The sequence below is a fragment of the Pseudophryne corroboree genome, chromosome 9 (assembly GCF_028390025.1).
Source record: "Pseudophryne corroboree isolate aPseCor3 chromosome 9, aPseCor3.hap2, whole genome shotgun sequence".
Taxonomy (NCBI): domain Eukaryota; kingdom Metazoa; phylum Chordata; class Amphibia; order Anura; family Myobatrachidae; genus Pseudophryne; species Pseudophryne corroboree.
This window is the reverse complement of record NC_086452.1, coordinates 96,435,499-96,458,763: the sequence shown is the minus strand read 5'-3', so window position 1 is coordinate 96,458,763 and position 23,265 is coordinate 96,435,499. Positions and strand designations below refer to the sequence as shown.

The 23,265-nt window shown below is 47.6% G+C and overlaps 1 protein-coding gene across 3 annotated transcripts in view; it reads left to right on the top strand.

Moving 5' to 3' along the window:
- The window catches only part of RABGAP1L (RAB GTPase activating protein 1 like), a 690,515-nt gene that overhangs the window by 453,891 nt on the left and 213,359 nt on the right, over window positions 1–23,265 (top strand). For all 3 annotated transcript variants that reach the window (XM_063939666.1, XM_063939667.1, XM_063939668.1), the window contains exons 15-16: window positions 2,371–2,445; window positions 20,569–20,694. In XM_063939666.1, coding sequence (XP_063795736.1) covers window positions 2,371–2,445; window positions 20,569–20,694 — 201 coding nt within the window. The remainder of the gene's footprint in view (window positions 1–2,370; window positions 2,446–20,568; window positions 20,695–23,265) is intronic.

The following is a 23,265-nucleotide window of genomic DNA, read 5'->3' as shown; positions in this document are numbered from 1 at the left end:
TACAACTTGTTATGTACTTTTTATATATTATTTTTATTTTGAAACTGGATTGAGCGCCCATTCTGTTATTCCTGTATACAATGACATTACCTCTGAATATAATGATTATACAAATTTGTTGCATTTACCTGGGGAAACACATAAAGATTAAGAACAGATTTATACATACAGAACATAAGAAGCTAATTTTGTGTTTAATGTGTGGTTTGAATAGCCTTTTATACTCACATTTATGCTGATAAGAGATGGTAAGCTCCAAAGCTCCGTTAAATACAATAGCGTCCTATAGGGGTGATGATTAAGTATATGGGGAAGAGGGAGAAAGTTGCATATAGCAACCAATCAGATTCTACCTATTATTTTATAGAATGTACTTGATAAATGATAGAAACTTATTGGCTGCTGTAGGCAACTTCTCCTCCAACCTACTTCTCAACACTTTATACTGTTTGTTACATCTCCCCCATAATACTTTATGCTGCAAGGAGTCTTTGAGAACATTCTTTTAACACAAGGACAAAGTAAATGTAGTTGCATTTCAACGCCTTTGTGTACATAGGCAAATGCAGGGGAGGTTTCCGGTTGCCCGGAACCCCCTCCTCTTGGGAAGTGGCTCAAATTATGACAACAATAGGAATGGGATATAATATGATTACTGGAGCTGCCACCACCACATCATGCAGTTTAAGGGACAGAGCATAGTTACTGCAGATGCCCAATGGGAGCAGCTTAATTGCGGTGTGTGTGTGGATGTGAGTCCTCAATCAGTGACCTGGACCAGAGAGTAGCTAGCAGGAAGAAGAATCAGGTGCCTTACCATGAGGTGGGAGAATATGTGCTTAGTAAGTGCAGTACTGGTTCTATTATATTTGTATATTTACTTATTATAGTATATTTAACCGTTTCCTGGCTACTTATTTATATTATTTAAATATGTTTGATACAGTCTATATCTTAGACCATCTTTTAGTGTTAACTATTAATGCTGTATTCCATGTTCTGCAGAGTGGGAGATTGTGGATTGCATTTGGAAACCCCCCTTTAGAAATCCTGCGTTTGCCACAGGTGTAGGTGCCCTTACTGTGCACTTTTAAATTACATGAGATACATAAATTCCTCTAGCATGCACAGTATGGTGTTCGCTATCTGTACATGTATAATCAGACGGGAAGCTAGGAAATACATCCATCTTAAAGAACATGCAAAGTGGCAGTGTGTAATTGGTTAGAAAAGAAAATTGCCAAGGACTAAACCACCTTTGGCAGGTGCAAAACAATGCATCGCCCAGCCCAATAGCAAAACTGGGTAGCAGCCCGCCTTGTGGGGATGGGGGGAGATCACTTCACTTCCAGACCCTGTAGCAACCGCATCCACTATAGTACATGGATTGCATTTTATCTGCACCCTGGGCAATTGGCATTTACAAAATATACAGTATTTCGTGATCATGTACTTTGTAGTTGTACTGTAGATGCATGTGAGCTGGGTCCTCATTGTGTCTCTGTGCTTGGTAATTATCTTAGTGTCTGGTGTGTACAGCTCTGCATATCACTGCGGGAGACTTTGGCGTTTATAAATGTATAATGAGACTTTGATAATTAGTATGAGTCTCTTAAAGTGCACTCACCATATACGCTAGGATATTATTCTCATTTGTCAGGACCTATAGCCTAATTCAGACTGGATCGTAGTTGTGCAAGAAAACGCACATCTACGATCAATTTCATTGACAAGCAGTGTGACACCCAACACAAGACAAATCCGCCCTGCATGCCGGATTCATCCCCCCCCCCCCCACCCACCCCCGCAGACATGCCAGAGCAGAGGGCTACCCGCCATGTTAAGGTCTGCAGTGGCTGCGGGTGATGCCACGCAGCCGCCACGGCCCGGACACGCCTGCTTCTAAACCCGAGCATCGACACCCACAAAACACTGTGTCAACGCCTCGTTCCCGCTCCCTTCAGGTCTTCAATTGTGTTCTGAAGAGAATGCAGTTTAGGTCCTTGCACATGCGCATACTGGCGTACGTGCATGTGCAGATGTGCAGAAAATGCTTTGTAGCGATTTTTACACATCGGCGTCAGGGCCTGAATCGTCCCCCTAGTGAATTGCCTCCTATTTCTGTAGTCTCCCTGGGTCTGGGTGAATTGATAGTCCATGTTCTCCTGTGTAGGCGATGGGACACTTAAAAGTCAAAATGAAAGTAAACATTTCCGAGGACATAGGAAAAAATCTTTTTAGAAACATTTGAATACCAGGAAAGATTCCTGCTTGTAAATGAAAGATTCCTGCTTATAGATGTTCCTCCTCAGTTCCGTATATGAGCTTTAACCATGCATGTGTGCAACTTGACCTCTCTTTATTTTGCAGACCTATTCCTTATATGACGAGGACATCGGCTATTGTCAGGGCCAGAGCTTCCTAGCTGCGGTTCTGCTGCTACATGTGAGTAACAGGCAATGTGATTCATCCAGCGGGGGAGGCTTTCCAGCAGCTACAAGTGATGGAAGGCTGGAAACACTGAGACATTGCTGGAGCTTTAACCCTTCACTTGCTATGTTCCTTCTAATCAATGAACATGTCTGTATTTCGTTAGCAGCTTTCAGAATTGTGACTGATATAAAATACAAGTATTATTATTATTATTATTACCTGTTATTTATATAGCGCACACATATTCCGCAGCGCTTTACAGAGAATCTTTGGCCATTCACATCAGTCCCTGCCCCAGTGGAGCTTACACTCTATATTCCCTACCACATGTACATGCACAACCGTTTTCACGCTAGGGTTAATTTTGTTGGGATCCAATTAACCTATATTTTTGGATTGTGGGAGGAAACCGGAGTACCCGGAGGAAACCCACGCATGTACGGGGAGAATATACAAACTCTACACAGTTAGAGCCATGGTGGGAATCGAACCCATGACCTCAGTGCTGTGAGGCAGTAATGCTAACCATTACACCATCCGTACTGCCCAAAGTAACCATAATATAGTTATAAACTTTGATAACTATTGTGTCTGTAAATGGTTAGCACTCATGCGGTCACTACTTATTATTACCTGTCTATTCTATTCATTCTACAGTAGGTAAGAAAATAGACCGTGCCTACCAACCCTATGGCTTTGCATAACATAACCAGTATTTTAATAGCTTTATAATTTACACTTTGTAGTTTATTGTGTTTTATCCATTAGAATTATTTTCCTTTTCGTAATACAAAAACATGTACTGTTCATATTAAAAGGGATTTATACTGTCCCTTATGCCAATAATTATCCCTGTTATTGACACAAGGGGGTAACATAGAAACATATAATTTGACTGCAGATAACGACCACTTGGCCCATCTAGTAAGTCCATGTACATATACACACACACTTACACACTAGGGTTAATTTTTGTTGAAAGCCAATTAACCTACCAGTATATTTTTGGACTGTTGGGTAGAAACCAGAGCACACTAAGGAACCCCATGCAAGCACGGGGATAATATACAAACTCTACACAGAGAGGGCCATGGTGGGAATCGAACCCATGACCTCACTGCAGCAGTATTGCTAACCATTACACCATCCGTAGGGCATATAATACTTTTGGAGGTGGTATCCAATACTCCTTTCAGACATATAGAGAAACCCGGGATTTTGCCGGAGGAAAAGCGAAACTACCCGGGGTCCAGCTTATGTCTGAAAGGGGCCGAACCAAGTTGCCAGTGCTGGGTTCGTGCCCCTTCAGTCGACCAGGGTTATTCCCAGGACCTGTAACCTGACTCATGTCTGGATAATGCAACCCGATGGGCACACCTAGCATGAGCTGATAGACTTTTCGGGACTGTCTGGAGGAGGGCGGGGCTTCCTCCCAACAGTAGCTGTCAGAGTCTCCCAGAGGGCGCAGCAGCCAGAGAGAGAGAGAGAGAGTGTGCAGCCCTGACCCTGTACCAGCAGCACTCCTCATCAAGCATCTCTCCACCCCACCTGCATGCTGCCGCCCCGGGTACCTCGCCTTCCCCAGCACCGTCTCATAGGCACCACTCACAAAGGGACTTTCAGATAATAGCTGCAAGGTCAAGTGGTATTGGGTGCTGAGCTGTGCACTGAAGTCTGGACGGGTGTCCAATTGCTATAGTGTATATATGAGCAGTGAGCGCAGCCTGACAACACTGGCTTGTAGAATGCCAGGGCAGATACGGCTTACGTATAAAAAGGTCCTTTCCTCATATTTTAACTGTTTATGGGAGGACGAAAAGTAGTTCTTTAACAATTTTTCTCTGACGTCCTAAGTGGATGCTGGGGACTCCGTCAGGACCATGGGGAATAGCGGCTCCGCAGGAGACAGGGCACAAAAGTAAAAGCTTTAGGATCAGGTGGTGTGCACTGGCTCCTCCCCCTATGACCCTCCTCCAAGCCTCAGTTAGGTTTTTGTGCCCGGCCGAGAAGGGTGCAATCTAGGTGGCTCTCCTAAAGAGCTGCTTAGAGTAAAAGTTTTGTTAGGTTTTTTATTTTCAGTGAGTCCTGCTGGCAACAGGCTCACTGCAACGAGGGACTTAGGGGAGAAGAAGTGAACTCACCTGCGTGCAGGATGGATTGGCTTCTTAGGCTACTGGACACTAGCTCCAGAGGGACGATCACAGGTACAGCCTGGATGGGTCACCGGAGCCGCGCCGCCGACCCCCTTGCAGATGCTGAAGAGAGAAGAGGTCCAGAAATCGGCGGCTGAAGACTTCTCAGTCTTCATGAGGTAGCGCACAGCACTGCAGCTGTGCGCCATTGCTCTCAGCACACTTCACACCAACGGTCACTGAGGGTGCAGGGCGCTTGGGGGGGCGCCCTGGGCAGCAATGAAAGTACCTATGCTGGCTAAAAATACATCACATATAGCCCCTGGGGCTATATGGATGTATTTAACCCCTGCCAGGTTGTCAGAAAAACGGGAGAAGAAGCCCGCCGAAAAGGGGGCGGGGCCTATTCTCCTCAGCACACAGCGCCATTTTCCTACACAGCTCCGCTGCTAGGAAGGCTCCCAGGCTCTCCCCTGCACTGCACTACAGAAACAGGGTTAAAACAGAGAGGGGGGGCACTTATTTGGCGATATTATTATATATTAAGATGCTATAAGGGAAAACACTTATATAAGGTTGTCCCTGTATAATATAGCGTTTTGGTGTGTGCTGGCAAACTCTCCCTCTGTCTCCCCAAAGGGCTAGTGGGGTCCTGTCCTCTATCAGAGCATTCCCTGTGTGTGTGCTGTGTGTCGGTACGTGTGTGTCGACATGTATGAGGACGATGTTGGTGAGGAGGCGGAGCAATTGCCTGTAATGGTGATGTCACTCTCTAGGGAGTCGACACCGGAATGGATGGCTTATTTAGGGAATTACGTGATAATGTCAACACGCTGCAAGGTCGGTTGACGACATGAGACGGCCGGCAAACCAATTAGTACCTGTCCAGGCGTCTCAAACACCGTCAGGGGCTTTAAAACGCCCATTTACCTCAGTCGGTCGACACAGACACAGACACGGACACTGACTCCAGTGTCGACGGTGAAGAAACAAACATATTTTCCATTTGGGCCACACGTTACATGTTAAGGGCAATGAAGGAGGTGTTACATATTTCTGATACTACAAGTACCACAAAAGAGGGTATTATGTGGGGTGTGAAAAAACTACCTGTAGTTTTTCCTGAATCAGATAAATTGAATGAAGTGTGTGATGATGCGTGGGTTTCCCCCGATAGAAAATTATTGGCGTTATACCCTTTCCCGCCAGAAGTTAGGGCGCGTTGGGAAACACCCCTTAGGGTGGATAAGGCGCTCACACGCTTATCAAAACAAGTGGCGTTACCGTCTCCAGATACGGCCGCCCTCAAGGAGCCAGCTGATAGGAGGCTGGAAAATATCCTAAAAAGTATATACACACATACTGGTGTTATACTGCGACCAGCGATCGCCTCAGCCTTGATGTGCAGCGCTGGGGTGGCTTGGTCGGATTCCCTGACTGAAAATATTGATACCCTTGACAGGGACAGTATTTTATTGACTATAGAGCATTTAAAGGATGCATTTCTATATATGCGAGATGCACAGAGGGATATTTGCACTCTGGCATCAAGAGTAAGTGCGATGTCCATATCTGCCAGAAGATGTTTATGGACACGACAGTGGTCAGGTGATGCAGATTCCAAACGGCACATGGAAGTATTGCCGTATAAAGGGGAGGAGTTATTTGGGGTCGGTCCATCGGACCTGGTGGCCACGGCAACAGCTGGAAAATCCACTTTTTTTTTATTTTTTTTACCCCAAGTCACATCTCAGCAGAAAAAGACACCGTCTTTTCAGCCTCAGTCCTTTCGTCCCCATAAGGGCAAGCAGGCAAAAGGCCAGTCATATCTGCCCAGGGATAGAGGAAAGGGAAGAAGACTGCAGCAGGCAGCCCATTCCCAGGAACAGAAGCCCTCCACCGCTTTTGCCAAGTCCTCAGCATGACGCTGGGGCCGTACAAGCTGACTCAGGTGCGGTGGGGGGTCGTCTCAAGAGTTTCAGCGCGCAGTGGGCTCACTCGCAAGTGGACCCCTGGATCCTACAAGTAGTATCCCAGGGGTACAGATTGGAAATTCAAGACGTCTCCCCCTCGCAGGTTCCTGAAGTCTGCTTTACCAACGTCTCCCTCCGACAGGGAGGCAGTATTGGAAACAATTCACAAGCTGTATTCCCAGCAGGTGATAATCAAAGTACCCCTCCTACAACAAGGAAAGGGGTATTATTCCACACTATATTGTGGTACTGAAGCCAGACGGCTCGGTGAGACCTATTCTAAATCTGAAATATTTGAACACTTACATACAAAGGTTCAAATCAAGATGGAGTCACTCAGAGCAGTGATAGCGAACCAGGAAGAAGGGGACTATATGGTGTCCCTGGACATCAAGGATGCTTACCTCCATGTCCCAATTTGCCCTTCTCACCAAGGGTACCTCAGGTTCGTGGTACAAAACTGTCACTATCAGTTTCAGACGCTGCCGTTGGATTGTCCACGGCACCCCGGGTCTTTACCAAGGTAATGGCCGAAATGATGATTCTTCTTCAAAGAAAAGGCGTCTTAATTATCCCTTACTTGGACGATCTCCTGATAAGGGCAAGGTCCAGAGAACAGTTGGAGGTCGGAGTAGCACTATCTCAAGTAGTTCTACGACAGCACGGGTGGATTCTAAATATTCCAAAATTGCAGCTGTCTCCGACGACACGTCTGCTGTTCCTAGGGATGATTCTGGACACAGTCCAGAAAAAGGTGTTTCTCCCGGAGGAGAAAGCCAGGGAGTTATCCGAGCTAGTCAGGAACCTCCTAAAACCAGGAAAAGTGTCAGTGCATCATTGCACAAGGGTCCTGGGAAAAATGGTGGCTTCTTACGAAGCGATTCCATTCGGCAGATTTCACGCAAGAACTTTTCAGTGGGATCTGCTGGAAAAATGGTCCGGATCGCATCTTCAGATGCATCAGCGGATAACCCTGTCTCCAAGGACAAGGGTGTCTCTTCTGTGGTGGCTGCAGAGTGCTCATCTACTAAAGGGCCACAGATTCGGCATTCAGGACTGGGTCCTGGTGACCACGGATGCCAGCCTGAAAGGCTGGGGAGCAGTCACACAAGGAAAAAATTTCCAGGGAGTGTGATCAAGTCTGGAGACTTCTCTCCACATAAATATACTGGAGCTAAGAGCAATTTACAATGCTCTAAGCTTAGCAAGACCTCTGCTTCAAGGTCAGCCGGTATTGATCCAGTGGGACAACATCACGGCAGTCGCCCACGTAAACAGACAGGGCGGCACAAGAAGCAGGAGGGCAATGGCAGAAACTGCAAGGATTCTTCGCTGGGCGGAAAATCATGTGATAGCACTGTCAGCAGTGTTCATTCCGGGAGTGGACAACTGGGAAGCAGACTTCCTCAGCACGACCTCCACCCGGGAGAGTGGGGACTTCATCGGGAAGTCTTCCACATGATTGTGAACCGTTGGGAAAGACCAAAGGTGGACATGATGGCGTCCCGCCTGAACAAAAAACTGGACAGGTATTGCGCCAGGTCAAGAGACCCTCAGGCAATAGCTGTGGACGTTCTGGTAACACCGTGGGTGTACCAGTCGGTGTATGTGTTCCCTCCTCTGCTTCTCATACCTAAGGTACTGAGAATTATAAGACGTAGAGGAGTAAGAACTATACTCGTGGCTCCGGATTGGCCAAGAAGGACTTGGTATCCGGAACTTCAAGAGATGCTCACAGAGGACTCATGGCCTCTGCCGCTAAGAAGGGACTTGCTTCAGCAAGTACCATGTCTGTTCCAAGACTTACCGCGGCTGCGTTTGACGGCATGGCGGTTGAACGCCGGATCCTAAGGGAAAAAAGGCATTCCGGAAGAGGTCATTCCTACCCTGGTCAAAGCCAGGAAGGAGGTGACCGCACAACATTATCACCACATGTGGCGAAAATATGTTGCGTGGTGTGAGGCCAGGAAGGCCCCACGAAGAAATTTCAACTCGGTCGATTCCTGCATTTCCTGCAAACAGGAGTGTCTATGGGCCTCAAATTGGGGGTCCATTAAGGTTCAAATTTCGGCCCTGTCGATTTTCTTCCAGAAAGAATTGGCTTCAGTTCCTGAAGTCCAGAAGTTTGTCAAGGGAGTACTGCATATACAACCCCCTTTTGTGCCTCCAGTGGCACTGTGGGATCTCAACGTAGTTCTGGGATTCCTCAAATCACATTGGTTTAAACCGCTCAAATCTGTGGATTTGAAATATCTCACATGGAAAGATGACCATGATGTTGGCCCTGGCCTCGGCCAGGCGAGTGTCAGAATTGGCGGCTTTGTCTCACAAAAGCCCATATCTGATTGTCCATTCGGACAGGGCAGAGCTGCGGACTCGTCCCCAGTTTCTCCCTAAGGTGGTGTCAGCGTTTCACCTGAACCAGCTTATTGTGGTACCTGCGGCTACTAGGGACTTGGAGGACTCCAAGTTGCTAGATGTTGTCAGGGCCCTGAAAATATAGGTTTCCAGGACGGCTGGAGTCAGGAAAACTGACTTGCTGTTATCCTGTATGCACCCAACAAACTGGGTGCTCTTGCTTCTAAGCAGACGATTGCTAGTTGGATGTGTAGTACAATTCAGCTTGCACATTCTGTGGCAGGCCTGCCACAGCCAAAATATGTAAATGCCCATTCCACAAGGAAGGTGGGCTCATCTTGGGCGGCTGCCCGAGGGGTCTCGGCTTTACAACTTTGCCGAGCTGCTACTTGGTCAGGGGCACACCCTGGCTGAGGAGGACCTGGAGTTCTCTCACTCGGTGCTGCAGAGTCATCCGCACTCTCCCGCCCGTTTGGGAGCTTTGGTATAATCCCCATGGTCCTGACGGAGTCCCCAGCATCCACTTAGGACGTCAGAGAAAATAAGAATTTACTTACCAATAATTCTATTTCTCGTAGTCCGTAGTGGATGCTGGGCGCCCATCCCAAGTGCGGATTGTCTGCAATACTTGTACATAGTTATTGTTACAAAAATCGGGTTATTATTGTTGTGAGCCATCTTTTCAGAGGCTCCGCTGTTATCATGCTGTTAACTGGGTTCAGATCACAGGTTGTACAGTGTGATTGGTGTGGCTGGTATGAGTCTTACCCGGGATTCAAAATCCTTCCTTATTGTGTACGCTCGTCCGGGCACAGTATCCTAACTGAGGCTTGGAGGAGGATCATAGGGGGAGGAGCCAGTGCACACCACCTGATCCTAAAGCTTTTACTTTTGTGCCCTGTCTCCTGCGGAGCCGCTATTCCCCATGGTCCTGACGGAGTCCCCAGCATCCACTACGGACTACGAGAAATAGAATTATCGGTAAGTAAATTCTTATTTTTACTTTTTTAATAAGAATAAATATTAAACAGCATAGATAAATGCCATTGTCTCCTATATGATCTGTTAAGTGTATTTAACAATTATCCCTATGAGGCACACTCATCTTTCATACAGGCTACCATAGTGAGTGGACCCTGCCTCCATGTAGTGTCAGTGAAGTAAAATAAGCCCCTTTCCACCCTTGCTAGTGATATTGGAGTGATGAAAACACACAGGACTCCTGCCACCTAGGAGACGCAATTGCCCCTACACTGATATAAATTTGATAGTACACATGCTGGCTGGAACAGCTGTTGATTGGACAAGGCACTGTTCATTTGAGCCACCAGTACTCCAAACTTCTGTTAGAGGTTATGCCTGGGAAAGCAACCAATTAAAGTATTAATAATACACACATGATGCATATGTATGTGTGTGTGTGTATGTACGTATGTGTATATGTGTGTGTGTATATATATATATATATATATAAATCCTGCAGTGCCTCTGTTATTGTTGTGGGTTTTACTCACTTACACAGATTGATGACACTAGCAGGCTATAAGAGGGTGATATGTGACAAATAATAACATTGCAAAGTATGATCTAAGGCACTTGTCAACTACTTGATCATGTAAGCAGCTGTTTTACAATGTAGAATGTACCCTGACAATTCATTAGTTAATAGAAACATCACTGATAGCTAAATGGCACCACAAGTAAATGGGTAGTCTTCTTGTGACATCGCTGAGGCTTAAGAGTTGCCACTACTGAATAGTTTAGTCTTCTCATGACATCACTGAGGCTTAAAAGGCGTCACTAGTAAATGGGTAGTCTTCTCATGACATCACTGAGGCTTAAGAGGTGCCACTAGTGAATGGGTAATCTTCTTATTACATCACTAAGGCTTATGAGGCGTCACTAGTGAATGGGATAGTCTTTTCATGACATCACTGAGGGCTTACGAGGCGCCATTAGTGAATGGGTAGTCGTCTTGTGACATCGCCGAGGCTTATCAGGCGTTACTAGTGAATGGGGTAGTCTTTTCGTGACGTCACTGGGGGCTTAAGAGGCAACACTAGTGAATGTAGACCACAGGAATCCCAGGGGAAGGAAAGTAAAATGCCAATGTGGTGCAGATCAGAATGACCAGGTTATTCTGAGCTCTGTAAATGCTACATGATATACTCACCCTCAGTAGGATGTGAATGTGCCTTGGACATTTGTTTGAAAACCCGATGTCCATTGGTATTTGCAAATAAGTATAGCTGACTTGATATCTAATAATTCAAAACCAGTGGATTTGATATCATACAGGATAAATATATTTATTTATATATAAAAAAAAAAGAAAAGAAAAATTAACTATTTAAAAAAAATGCATAACTAAATAAAGAGAATGAATGGGTGATACCAGTTTGCAACAACACATTGTGAAGAACACTTCTTCCTCAGGTTGGTCAGTCAAATGGCCTCCTACACTCTGGTGCATGGTGATGCTTCATTAGTACTGCCCTAATTCGATTAAACGAGATTAGGAAATATTATATCCTTTTTGGAAAAAATCTATGTAGTGTGTTCTTGTTAAGAGTTAAACACAGTGAATACCAGATGTGTCATAAAGTAAATCTTAAATACTCGTAAATAAAACCAAAATCTTTGGAGCAATGTGAATTACATTTATTGAAAACAAAAAATCCAAAGACTGGGAACAGAGGTGGAATCTCACCAGGGACGTGCAGTGAGCGAAATTACTTTTTACTCAAGAGTTTTGGCTATACAAATTATTAGAATAACGCAAAGAAGATATTTAAGACATATTCTTTGTATTTTTCATATACTTTATACAGTAAAAACTGGAGCACAAATGTTAGTATGAAGGGAAAGGCTCTGCTTCACCTTCCTCACCCCACCGCACGTCACTGAATCTTACTATATGTACGTCAATTTAACATTTAACAAATCTTTCATTGGTCTAAAGCTCAATTTTTCTATTGCTCGACCTGTAGAATAGGGAATCATTATGAAGGGTTGCATCACAATTTTTTTTCAAGGAACAATGTAATGTCAGAAATTACCAAGCGCATAACAGAGGCAGAGAAAGGTTTAGGTGTAAGAGAGAGATGGGTTTAAGGCGCAGGGCAGAGGTGGGCTTAGGTGCAGGACATAGGCAGAGACGAGTTTAGGTGCTAGGCAGAGACAGGTTTAGGAGCTGGACAGAGGCAGAGACAGGTTTAGGCACAGTACTTAGGCGCTAGGCAGAGACGGGTTTAGTTGCTAAACAGAGGCAGAGACAGGCGTAGGCGCAGGACATGGGTAGATACGAGTTTAGGTGCTGGGCAGAGATGGGTTTAGAAGCTAGGTAGAGACAGGTTTAGGCACAGTACAGAGGCAGAGACGGGTTTAGGTACAGTACAGAGGCAGAGACGGGTTTAGGTACAGTACAGAGGCAGAGACGGGTTTAGGTACAGTAGAGGCAGAGACGGGTTTAGGTACAGTACAGAGGCAGAGACGGGTTTAGGTGCAGTACAGAGGCAGAGACAGGTTTAGGTGCAGTACAGAGGCAGAGACGGGTTTAGGTACAGTACAGAGGCAGAGACGGGTTTAGGTACAGTAGAGGCAGAGACGGGCTTAGGCGCATGACATAGGCAGAGACGTGTTTAGATGCTGAGCAGAAACGGGTTTTAGAGGCTGGACAGAGCTAGAGAGAGGTTTAGGCACAGTATAGGTAGAGACGGGTTTAGTTGCTGAACAGAGACAGGTGTAGGCGCAGGATATAGGCAGAGACGGGTGTCGGCGCAAGATAAAAGATAAAGACGGGTTAGGTGCAGTACAGAAGCGGAGACGGGCTTAGGCGCAGGACATAGCCAGAGACAGGTTTAGGTGCAGGATAGAGGTAGAGAGACGGGTTTAGGTGATGAACAGGGGCAGAGACAAGAATAGGTGCAGGATATAGGCAGAGACAGGTTTAGGTGCAGGATAGAGGTAGAGAGACGGGTTTAGGTGATGAACAGGGGCAGAGACAAGAATAGGCGCAGGATATAGGCAGAGACAGGTTTAGGCGCAGGATAGAGGTAGAGACTGGTTTAGGCACTGGGCAGAGGAACAAACAGGTTTAGGCATAGGACATAGGCAAAGACGGATTAGACACTGGACACGCTGAGACGGGTTTAGGTGCTGAACAGGGGCAGAGACTGGTTTAGGCGCAGGGCAAAGATAGAGATGGGTTTAAGATGGGAGAGAAGCAAGTTTATAGAAGCATTGCAGTAACTTGCGTAGGAAGACAAGTCATGTTTTTTATGGACAGCTGTTCACTCTTTATCTGCCTCTTGGTGTTTTCTCATAAGTGTGCCATAATTGTGCAGTGTTTTACATTTAATGAAACTTTCACTATTAGGTTACGTTAAAAAACTATAAGATCCATAGAAAGTTTATCATAAATAAGCACATCTTTGGTACACAATGTAAGTGCAGGTGACCTTTACAATGTATGGCAATGTAAGTGTTTATTTTTCTTTTCTATATTATTTAATTCTTCCACACTATTACTATAGAGTACCTCTGTGTGGGATACGGTCGTTAGGTCGACACAGCTTAGGTCGACAGTCATTAGGTTGACAGGGACAATAGGTCTACATGGTCATTAGGTCGACGCGTACTAGGTCAACAGGTCAAAAGGTCGTCATGAATTTCTCTTACGTCCTAGAGGATGCTGGGGTCCATATTAGTACCATGGGGTATAGATGGGTCCACCAGGAGCCATTGGCACTTTAAGAGTTTAACAGTGTGGGCTGGCCCCTCCCTCTATGCCTTTCCTACCAGACACAGTTTAGAAAATGTGCCCGGAGGAGCCGGTCACAGCTAGGGGAGCTCTACAGAGCTTCTTTAGTAAAAGTTGTTTTTTTTTAGAGTTTGTTATTTTACAGGAAGGCTGCTGGCAACAGCCTCCCTGCATCGAGGGACTGAGGGGGGAGCAGTGTCCGCCCTTCGGGGTCTGAGCCACTGTCTCCGCTGACTGGACACTGAGCTCCAGAGAGGATAGATCGCTCCCCGCCGCAGGGGAACGCTCACCCCGGCAGCATGCCGCCACCCCCTTGCAGAGCTGAAGAGTGGCGAGTGAGTCATCGGCTCCCTGACAAGCGGGGAGACGATGTGAAAATGGCGGTTACAGGGTGGGAGCGCGGTACTGACTGCGCTCCGGGGGCTCAGCGGTACATGGTGCAGCGCTCTGAGGCGCGCCCTGAGCCGGCACCTTAACCCTAAACTGACCAGAAAGCCTGTCGGGGTCCTTGGATCTCAGCCAGCAGTAAATCCTCAGGCCAGTATAATCTTGGAAGAGCGGGAAGACAGCGCCATTAAGGGGGCGGAGCCTCTCAGAGCGGACCCAGCAGCATTCAGCGCCATTTTCCTGCCTGCAGACATGCTGCCTGTGAAGAGCAGTCCCTCCAGAGCAACTCCAGCTATCTGTACGGTACCAGGGGGTTGTAGAAGGGAGGGGAGGCTGTGTATAGACTGTGTCACATATTAAGGGACACAGCGCTGGTTAAGGGTCTCCCTATACCTGTGTTGGGGTTGGCTCCAATCTCTGTGTCTCTCTGCCATTCTTGGGGGGGAAACTCTGTCTGCCCTGTACCCTGTGTGTATGTGGTGTGCAAGCAACCATGTCTAGAGACTCTGTCACATATGCTGCAGAGGATATATCTTCTCAGGAAGATCCCTTCCCATGTAATCAGGATTGCACTGTTGTAGCGCAGATCCCGGATAGGGAATCGGAGTGGTTAGCCTCTCTTAGGGGGGCTATTTCTCAGATTTCTGAAAGGGTTGCAAGGACTGAGCATGCAACTCGGGTATTGCAGTCCTCTATGGCAGTATGGTCCGATACTGCTCCCTCGGGGCCTGCTGTGGTACATTCTCACAAATGTGCTCTTGCCCTAATTACGCAGGATGACACGGATACCGATTCTGACACAGCAGACGGTGATGGGGATGTGTTGAGGGAGACGGCATCACTTGCTAAGGGGGTGCAGTTGATGATTGAGGCTTTGCGGGATGTGTTAAATATTTCTGACACACCTCCTGAGCAGGTTGAGGAGACTTTCTTCACAGACTGTAAGAAAGCCCCTCTCACCTTCCCTGCTTCTAAGAAATTAAATGCTATATTTGAAAAAGCCTGGGAAAACCCGGAGAAAAAATTCCAGATCCCTAAAAGGGTTCTGGTTGCTTTTCCCTTCCCAGAGGAAGATAGAAAAAAATGGAAGTCCCCGCCTATAGTTGACGCCTCTGTTTCCAGGCTGTCAAAACAGGTGGTCTTGCCTGTCCCGAGATCTACTGCGTTGAAAGACCTGGTGGATCGCAAGGTGGATTCTACGCTCAAATCCATATACACTGCTTCAGGGTCGATTCTGCGGCCTACTATTGGCTGTGCATGGATTTCAAAAGCAATAGCAAAATGGTCAGTCACTCTGCAGGAGGACTTGACTACGATGGATGGATAAAGGTGATGTTGATTTGTTCTTACGTAACATACAGGATTCTGCAGGGTTTCTGGTGGAATAGCATGAAGGACCTGGGTTCCATGGCTGCGGGGATCTCCATGTCCGTCTCGGCTTGCAGGGGTATCTAGCTGTGCCAATGGTCTGCGGACGCGGAATCCAGGAAAAGTGTGGAGAGCTTACCCTATACAGGTCAGGCTCTGTTTGGGGAGATGCTGGATGCGTGAATTGCCACGGCTACTGCAGGTAAGTCTCCTTTTCTCCCCTCAGCTGCACCGGCTACGAAGAAGCCTTTTTCTCACAACACGTCACAGTCCTTTCGGCCCGCTAGAACTAGAAAGAACAAGCCCTCTCACACCTTCTTTAGAGGTGGTCGTGCCAAATCCAAAAAGCTTGCTCCCGCGGGTTCCCAGGACCAGAAGCCTGCCTCTGGTGCCTCAAAGTCCTCAGCATGACGGTGGACCGCACAGCCTGGAGGTAGGTCAGATGGGAGCGAGACTCCGGCATTTCAGCCACGTCTGGGTGTCCTCCGGCCTGGATACAGGACATTGTGTCCTGGGGGTACAGGCTGGAGGTTCAAACTCTCCCACCTCACTGATTCTTCAAATCAGGCTTGCTGGCTTTGCCGGCATGCAGAGCTACAGTATTCTACTGGACGCTATCCGAAAACTGGTATTGTCGGAGGTCATTGTTCCAGTTCCACCTCATCAGTTGAACAAAGGTTACTATTCAAACCATTTTGTGGTACCAAAGCCGGATGGTTCGGTCAGGCCAATTCTCAACTTGAAATCGTTGAACCCTTATCTCAGGGACTTCAAATTCGAAATGGAGTCTCTGAGAGCGGCTATCTCAGGACTGACGGAGGGGGAGTTCCTGGTGTCCCTGGACATCAAAGATGCGTACCTCCACATTCCCATTTCGTCGCCGCATCAGGCTTATCTAAGGTTTGCACTGTTAGACGATCACTATCAGTTTCAGGCACTGCCATTCGGTCTCTTCATGGCACCGAGGATCTTCACCAAGGTGATGGCAGAGATTATGGTTCCCCTCCGCAAGCAGGGGGTGAACATAATTCCATATCTGGACGACCTGCTGATCAAGGCATCGTCCAGGGAGAAGTTGTTAAGATCCATTGCTCTCACAACGCATCTGCTCAGGGAGCACGGTTGGATCCTAATACTTCCAAAGTCTCATCTTGAGCCAACGAGGAGGCTGTCTTTCCTGGGGATGATCCTCGACACGGAGGTGCAGAGGGTGTTTCTACCAGTGTAGAAAGCATTGGTGATACAAACTAGGGTCCAGGATGTCTTGAATCCGGCCCTGGTATCGGTTCATCAGTGCATCCGCCTTCTGGGGAAGATGGTTGCCTCCTACGAGGCTCTGCAGTACGGAAGGTTTCATGCTCGATCGTTTCAACTGGATCTCTTGGACCAGTGGTCGGGATTTCACCTACATTTGCACCAGAGGATACGTCTGTTGCCAAAAGCAAGGATTTCGCTCCTCTGGTGGCTGCAACTACCTCACCTTCTGGAGGGCCGAAAGGTTCGGAATTCAGGACTGGATTCTTCTGACCACGAATGCAAGTCTAAGAGGTTGGGGAGCAGTCGTTCAAGGGGAAATCTTCCAAGGAAGTTGGTCAGGTTCAGTCAGAACACGTGACCACAGTGGCCTACATAAACCGACAAGGCGTAACGAAGAGCAGGGCTGCAATGTCAGAGGTGACAAGAATCCTCCTTTGGGCAGAAAGGCATGCTGTAGCGATGTCAGCAATCTTGGTCAAGTCAGGAGTCCCTTCTTCTGATAAACATCCTGGAGCTAAGAGCCGTATACAACGGCCTTCTTCAAGCAGCACACCTTCTATAGGATCGGGCTGTTCAGGTTCAGTCGGAACACGTGACCACAGTGGTCTATATAAACCGACAAGGCGGAACGAAGAGCAGGGCTGCAATGTCAGAGGTGACAAGAATCCTCCTCTGGGCAGAAAGGCACGCTTTAGCGATGTCAGCAATCTTCATTCCGGGAGTAGACAACTGGGAAGCAGACTTCCTCAGCAGACACGATCTCCATCCAGGAGAGTGGGGTCTCCACCTGGAGGTGTTCGAGGAGGTAACCAGTTGGTGGGGGGTTCCTCACATAGACATGATGGCCTCCCACCTCAACAAGAAGCTGCGGAGGTACTGTTCCAGGTCGAGAGACCCACAGGCAGTGGCGGTGGACACACTAGTAACCGTGGGTGTTCCCGTCAGTGTATGTGTTCCCTCCACTTCCTCTCATTCTAAGAGTTCTACAACTTGTAAAAAGAACAAAGGTTCTGGCAATCCTCATTGCTCCGGACTGGCCAAGGAGGGCTTGGTACGCGGATCTGCTGGATCTCCTGCTGAAAGATCCAAGGCCTCTACCTCTTCGGGAGGATCTTCTACTGCAGGGGCCGTTCGCTTATCAATTCTTACCACGGCTACATTTAACGGTATGGCGGTTGAGCACTAGATCTTAGCTCGGAAGGGTATTCTGAGCCAAGTTATTCCTACCCTGATTCAGGCTAGGAAGGGGGTAACGTCTAAACATTACCATCGCATTTGGAAAAAGTATGTGACTTGGTGTGAATCCAAGAAATTTCCTGCGGTGGAGTTTCAACTTGGATAGTTTCTCCTTTTCCTGCAAGCAGGTGTGGACATGGGCCTGAGATTGGGCTCCATCAAGGTCCAGATTTCGGCCTTATCCATTTTCTTCCAGAAGCAATTGGCTGTCCTCCCTGAGGTTCAGATCTTTTTGAAAGGGGTTCTGCACATCCAACCTCCCTTTGTGGCGCCAACGGCACCCTGGGATCTTGATGTGGTGTTGCAGTTCCTGCAATCGGATTGGTTTGAGCCTCTACAGGAGGCTGAAATCAAGTTTCTCACGTGGAAGGTGGTAACTTTGTTGGCCTTAGCTTCTGCGCAACGTTTGTCGGAATTGGGGGCTTTGTCCTGTAAAAGTCCCTATCTGGTCTTCCATGAAGATAGGGCGGAACTCAGGACTCATCCACAGTTCCTTCCTAAGGTTGTGTCGGCTTTTCATATCAACCAACCTATTGTGGTGCCAGTGGCTACTGACTCCTCAATTGCTTTAAAGGCCTTGGCTGTTGTGAGGACTTTGAAGATTTATGTGACAAGGACTGCTCGTCACAGAAAATTGGACTCTCTGTTTGTCCTCTATGATCCCAAGAATTTTGGGTGTCCTGCTTCTAAGCGGTCGATTTCTCGCTGGATCAGGTTCACCAACCAGCATGCATATTCTACGGCGGGATTGCCGTGTCCAAAATCGGTTAAGACCACTCTACTCTTAAAGTGGGTTCTTCCTGGGCGGCTGCCCGGGGTGTCTCGGCTTTACAGTTTTGCCGAGCAGCTACTTGGTCTGGGTCGAACATGTTTGCAAAGTTCTACAAGTTCGATACTTTGGCCTCTGAGGACATGAAATTTGGTCTATCTGTTCTGCAGGAGCCTCCGCGCTCTCCCTCCCGTTCTGGAAGCTTTGGTACATCCCCAGCATCCTCTAGGACACAGGATCTCAAACTCGGTCCTCAGGACCCCACACAGTGCATGTTTTGCAGGTCTCCTCACAGAATCGCTAGTGAAATAATTAGCTCCACCTGTGGACCTTTTAAAATGTGTCAGTGAGTAATTAATACACCTGTGCACCTGCTGGGTTACCTGCAGAACATGCACTGTGTGGGGTCCTGAGGACAGAGTTTGAGAACCTATGCTCTAGGACAGGCATGTCCAAACTGCGGCCCTCCAGCTTTTTTGAAACTACATATCCCAGCATGCCCTGACACAGCTTTGCTGTCAGAGAATGCTAAAGCTGTGTCAAGGCATGCTGGGATGTGTAGTTTCTCAACAGCTGGAGGGCCGCAGTTTGGACATGCCTGCTCTAGGACGTAAGAGAAAATAGGATTTTGGTTACCTACCGGTAAATCCTTTGCTTGTAGTCCATAGAGGATGCTAGGCGCCTGCCCAGCGCTTCGTTTTCCTGCAGTGGTTCTTTGGTTCAGTACTACCTGGTTACTAGGTAAGTTCTGGGTTCGTTCCAGTTTCAATACTGTTTCAGCTGTTGATGTGTTTCCCGGCCTGTTAGCCGGATTTGCCTGGTTTTTGTGAGCTGGTATGAATCTCGCCACTATCTGTGTAATTTCTTCTCTTGAAGTATGTTGTCTCCTCGGGCACAGTTTCTAGACTGAGTCTGGTAGGAGGGGGCATGGAGGGAGGAGCCAGCCCACACTGTTAAACTCTTAAAGTGCCAATGGCTCCTGGTGGACCCGTCTATACCCCATGGTACTAATATGGACCCAAGTATCCTCTCCGGACTACGAGAAAAGGATTTACCGGTAGGTAATTAAAATCCTATTTTTTCACTTTTTTTTTCTTCTTCATTTTTTGGATTTTTTCATACTTGACAATCCACGTGGACTACGATTGGAACGGTAACCTGTGCCAAGTGAAGCGAGGCACCTTGCCAGAAGCATGGCGAGCGAACACGGTGCACTAATTGGGGTTCCCCGTCACTTTACGAAGAAAACAACGCCAAAAACAGTAAATAAAAAAATAAAAAACATGTCGACCTTTTGACCTGTCGACCTAGTACATGTCGACCTAATGACCATGTCGACCTATTGTCACTGTTGACCTAATGCATGTCGACCTTCCATGGTCGACCTAATGACTGTCGACCCAAGTTGTGTCTATCCAACGACCCATACCCGTCTATGTCATGACTGGTGACAGTTAGAGAAAAGAATCTGTGTCTGCCCTCGTGATTATTAGCACATTGTAAATGATTCTACTGTGTATATTAAGGTCCTTCATCGATGTAGCTAGTTTATACAGCATACAATCCACTGAGCCAACGGTGAATACACAGCCAGAGGCAGCGCTGGCCTTTTAGATTATCTGTTATTATTCTGAAGAATTTCTTCACCGTTGAAGAAAGTATTATCTCTGCGTTAATAAAATGACTGGTAAGGTACAAGTCACAGCACACAAAGCATATTCCAAGAACAGGATCAGCTTGTCGTTGTCCGTGTTTAGCACAGCTTACAATTGCATGATAATGTGTAGGTTGCCAAGGTAGGAGAGGCAAGTCGAAACACTATAGTTCTATAGATATTAAAGGTTTCTTGCCAGGAACAGTGACATTTTTATTTTTCCCCCCTCCTTTCTGTAGATGCCGGAGGAGCAGGCGTTTTGTGTACTGGTCAGGATCATGTACGACTACCAGTTTAGAAATCTCTACAAGAATAACTTTGAAGACCTGCATTGCAAGTTTTACCAGCTGGAACGCCTATTGCAGGTGAGTTGCACAGCTGCAGAGTGCTGCGGGGATACAGGACTACGTGGGATGAGAAAGTGCCTTCTGACTGTTAGATACTTATGACAACTGCTGTGATAAGTAAATGCAGGCTATTTAATATGACTCAAAATTCCATTGAGCTTTTATGTTCAGGTTTTACGATCAAAAGTATCAATTTAAAAGAGAAAATATATTAAGGCTTCCTTCTAATCTGTAGGTGGTTGTGTTACAGGTGGGAACAGCAATTGGTTATCACAAGGTCTGTTAGGGTTTCAGTGACCTTATTGACCGTTCTATCTCTTTCTCCTTCATCCACTAGGGGCCACTGGAGTGTAGTTACAATGGGGAAATAGTAGGTAGTAATTGGGAGCTGGCACTTTAAAAATTCTCACACTGTGGCTAGCTCCTCCCCTACTATCTCCCCTCCAAGCCAGTCTTAGTCTTAGTTTAGTGCCCGAGGTAGCTGGTTCACTTGGGTTTAGCTGAAGAAATTTTTATTTTTTCTTTATTATTTTATTTTTTCTTACTTACACACACAGACTGGCAGCTCTGCCACTGCCAGTCTGCACCGCGGGAGCTGCCGGCGGGGTCCCATCGCAGCTGCGTGCGGCTCGGGATGGGCCCCGGCTGAGGGAGACACTGAGCTCTCCTGAGTTGGCGGACACCGCTGCGTGCGGCGCGTGTCGGGACCTCTCCATCCAGCAGAAGATTCCGGCAGCATGGCAGCGGTAAGTCTCAAAAGTGACCGGACACCGCTGCGTGCGGCGCGTGTCGGGGCCACTCCATCACAGAAGATTCCGGCCGGACACCGCTGCGTGCGGCGCGTGTCGGGGTCGCTCTGTCGAGCAGAGTATAAGTCAACACCGCTGAGTGCGGCGCGTGTCGAGACATCTGGACAGCGGTGAGTACAATCTCCCCCCCTCCAGACTGATATATGATTGTACAAGGAGGAGGTTGGACCCCCCCCCATACTCCCCAGTCAGAGACAGGATGGCGGGTTTCAGAGGCGCACTTATTATTTCTCTGACGTCCTAGTGGATGCTGGGACTCCGTAAGGACCCTGGGGAATAGCGGCTCCGCAGGAGACAGGGCACAAAATAAAAGCTTAAGGATCAGGTGGTGTGCACTGGCTCCTCCCCCTATGACCCTCCTCCAAGCCTCAGTTAGATTTTTGTGCCCGGCCGAGAAGGGTGCAATCTAGGTGGCTCTCCTGAGCTGCTTAGAATAAAAGTTTAGTTAGGTTTTTTTATTTTCAGTGAGTCCTGCCGGCAACAGGCTCACTGCATCGTGGGACTAAGGGGAGAAGAAACGGACTCACCTGAGTGCAGAGTGGATCGGGTTTCTTAGGCTACTGGACACTAGCTCCAGAGGGACGATCACAGGTTCAGCCTGGATGGGTCACCGGAGCCGCGCCGCCGTCCCCCTTACAGAGCCAGAAGAGACGAAGAGGTCCGGTGAAATCGGCGGCAGAAGACATCCTGTCTTCAGACTAAGGTAGCGCACAGCACCGCAGCTGTGCGCCATTGCTCTCAGCACACTTCACACTCCGGTCACTGAGGGTGCAGGGCGCTGGGGGGGGAGCGCCCTGAGACGCAATATAACAGAATACCTTAGGTGGCAAAACAGAATACATCACATATAGCTCCTGGGCTATATGGATGTATTTTAATCCCCTGCCATTTTACACAAAAAAGCGGGAGATAAGGACGTCGTGAAGGGGCGGAGCCTATCTCCTCAGCACACAAGCGCCATTTTCCCTCACAGCTCCGCTGGAAGGACGGCTCCCTGACTCTCCCCTGCAGTCCTGCTTCAGAATCAGGGTAAAAAAGAGAAGGGGGGGCACGTTTGGCAGCAAATAAATATATTAACAGCAGCTATAAGGGAGTAACACTTATATAAGGTTATCCCTGTATATATATATATAGCGCTGGGTGTGTGCTGGCAGACTCTCCCTCTGTCTCTCCAAAGGGCTAAGTGGGGTCCTGTCCTCTATCAGAGCATTCCCGGTGTGTGTGCTGTGTGTCGGTACGCGTGTGTCGACATGTATGAGGAGGAAAATGATGTGGAGGCGGAGCAGTTGCCTGTGTTGGTGATGTCACCCCCTAGGGAGTCGACACCTGACTGGATGATTGTATTTAAACAATTAAGTGATAATGTCAGCAATTTGCAAAAAACTGTTGACGACATGAGACAGCCGGCAAATCAATTAGTGCCTGTCCAGACGTCTCAAACACCGTCAGGGGCGCTAAAACGCCCGTTACCTCAGTGGGTCGACACAGACCCTGACACAGATACTGAGTCTAGTGTCGATGGTGACGAGACAAACGTAATGTCCAGTAGGGCCACACGTTACATGATCACGGCAATGAAAGAGGCATTGAACCTTTCTGACACTACAAGTACCACAAAGAAGGGTATTATGTGGGGTGAGAAAAAACTACCAATATTTTTTCCTGAGTCAGAGGAAATAAATGAGGTGTGTGAAAAAGCGTGGGTTTCCCCCGATAAAAAACAGCTAATTTCTAAAAAATTATTAGCATTATATCCTTTCCCGCCAGAGGTTAGGGCGCG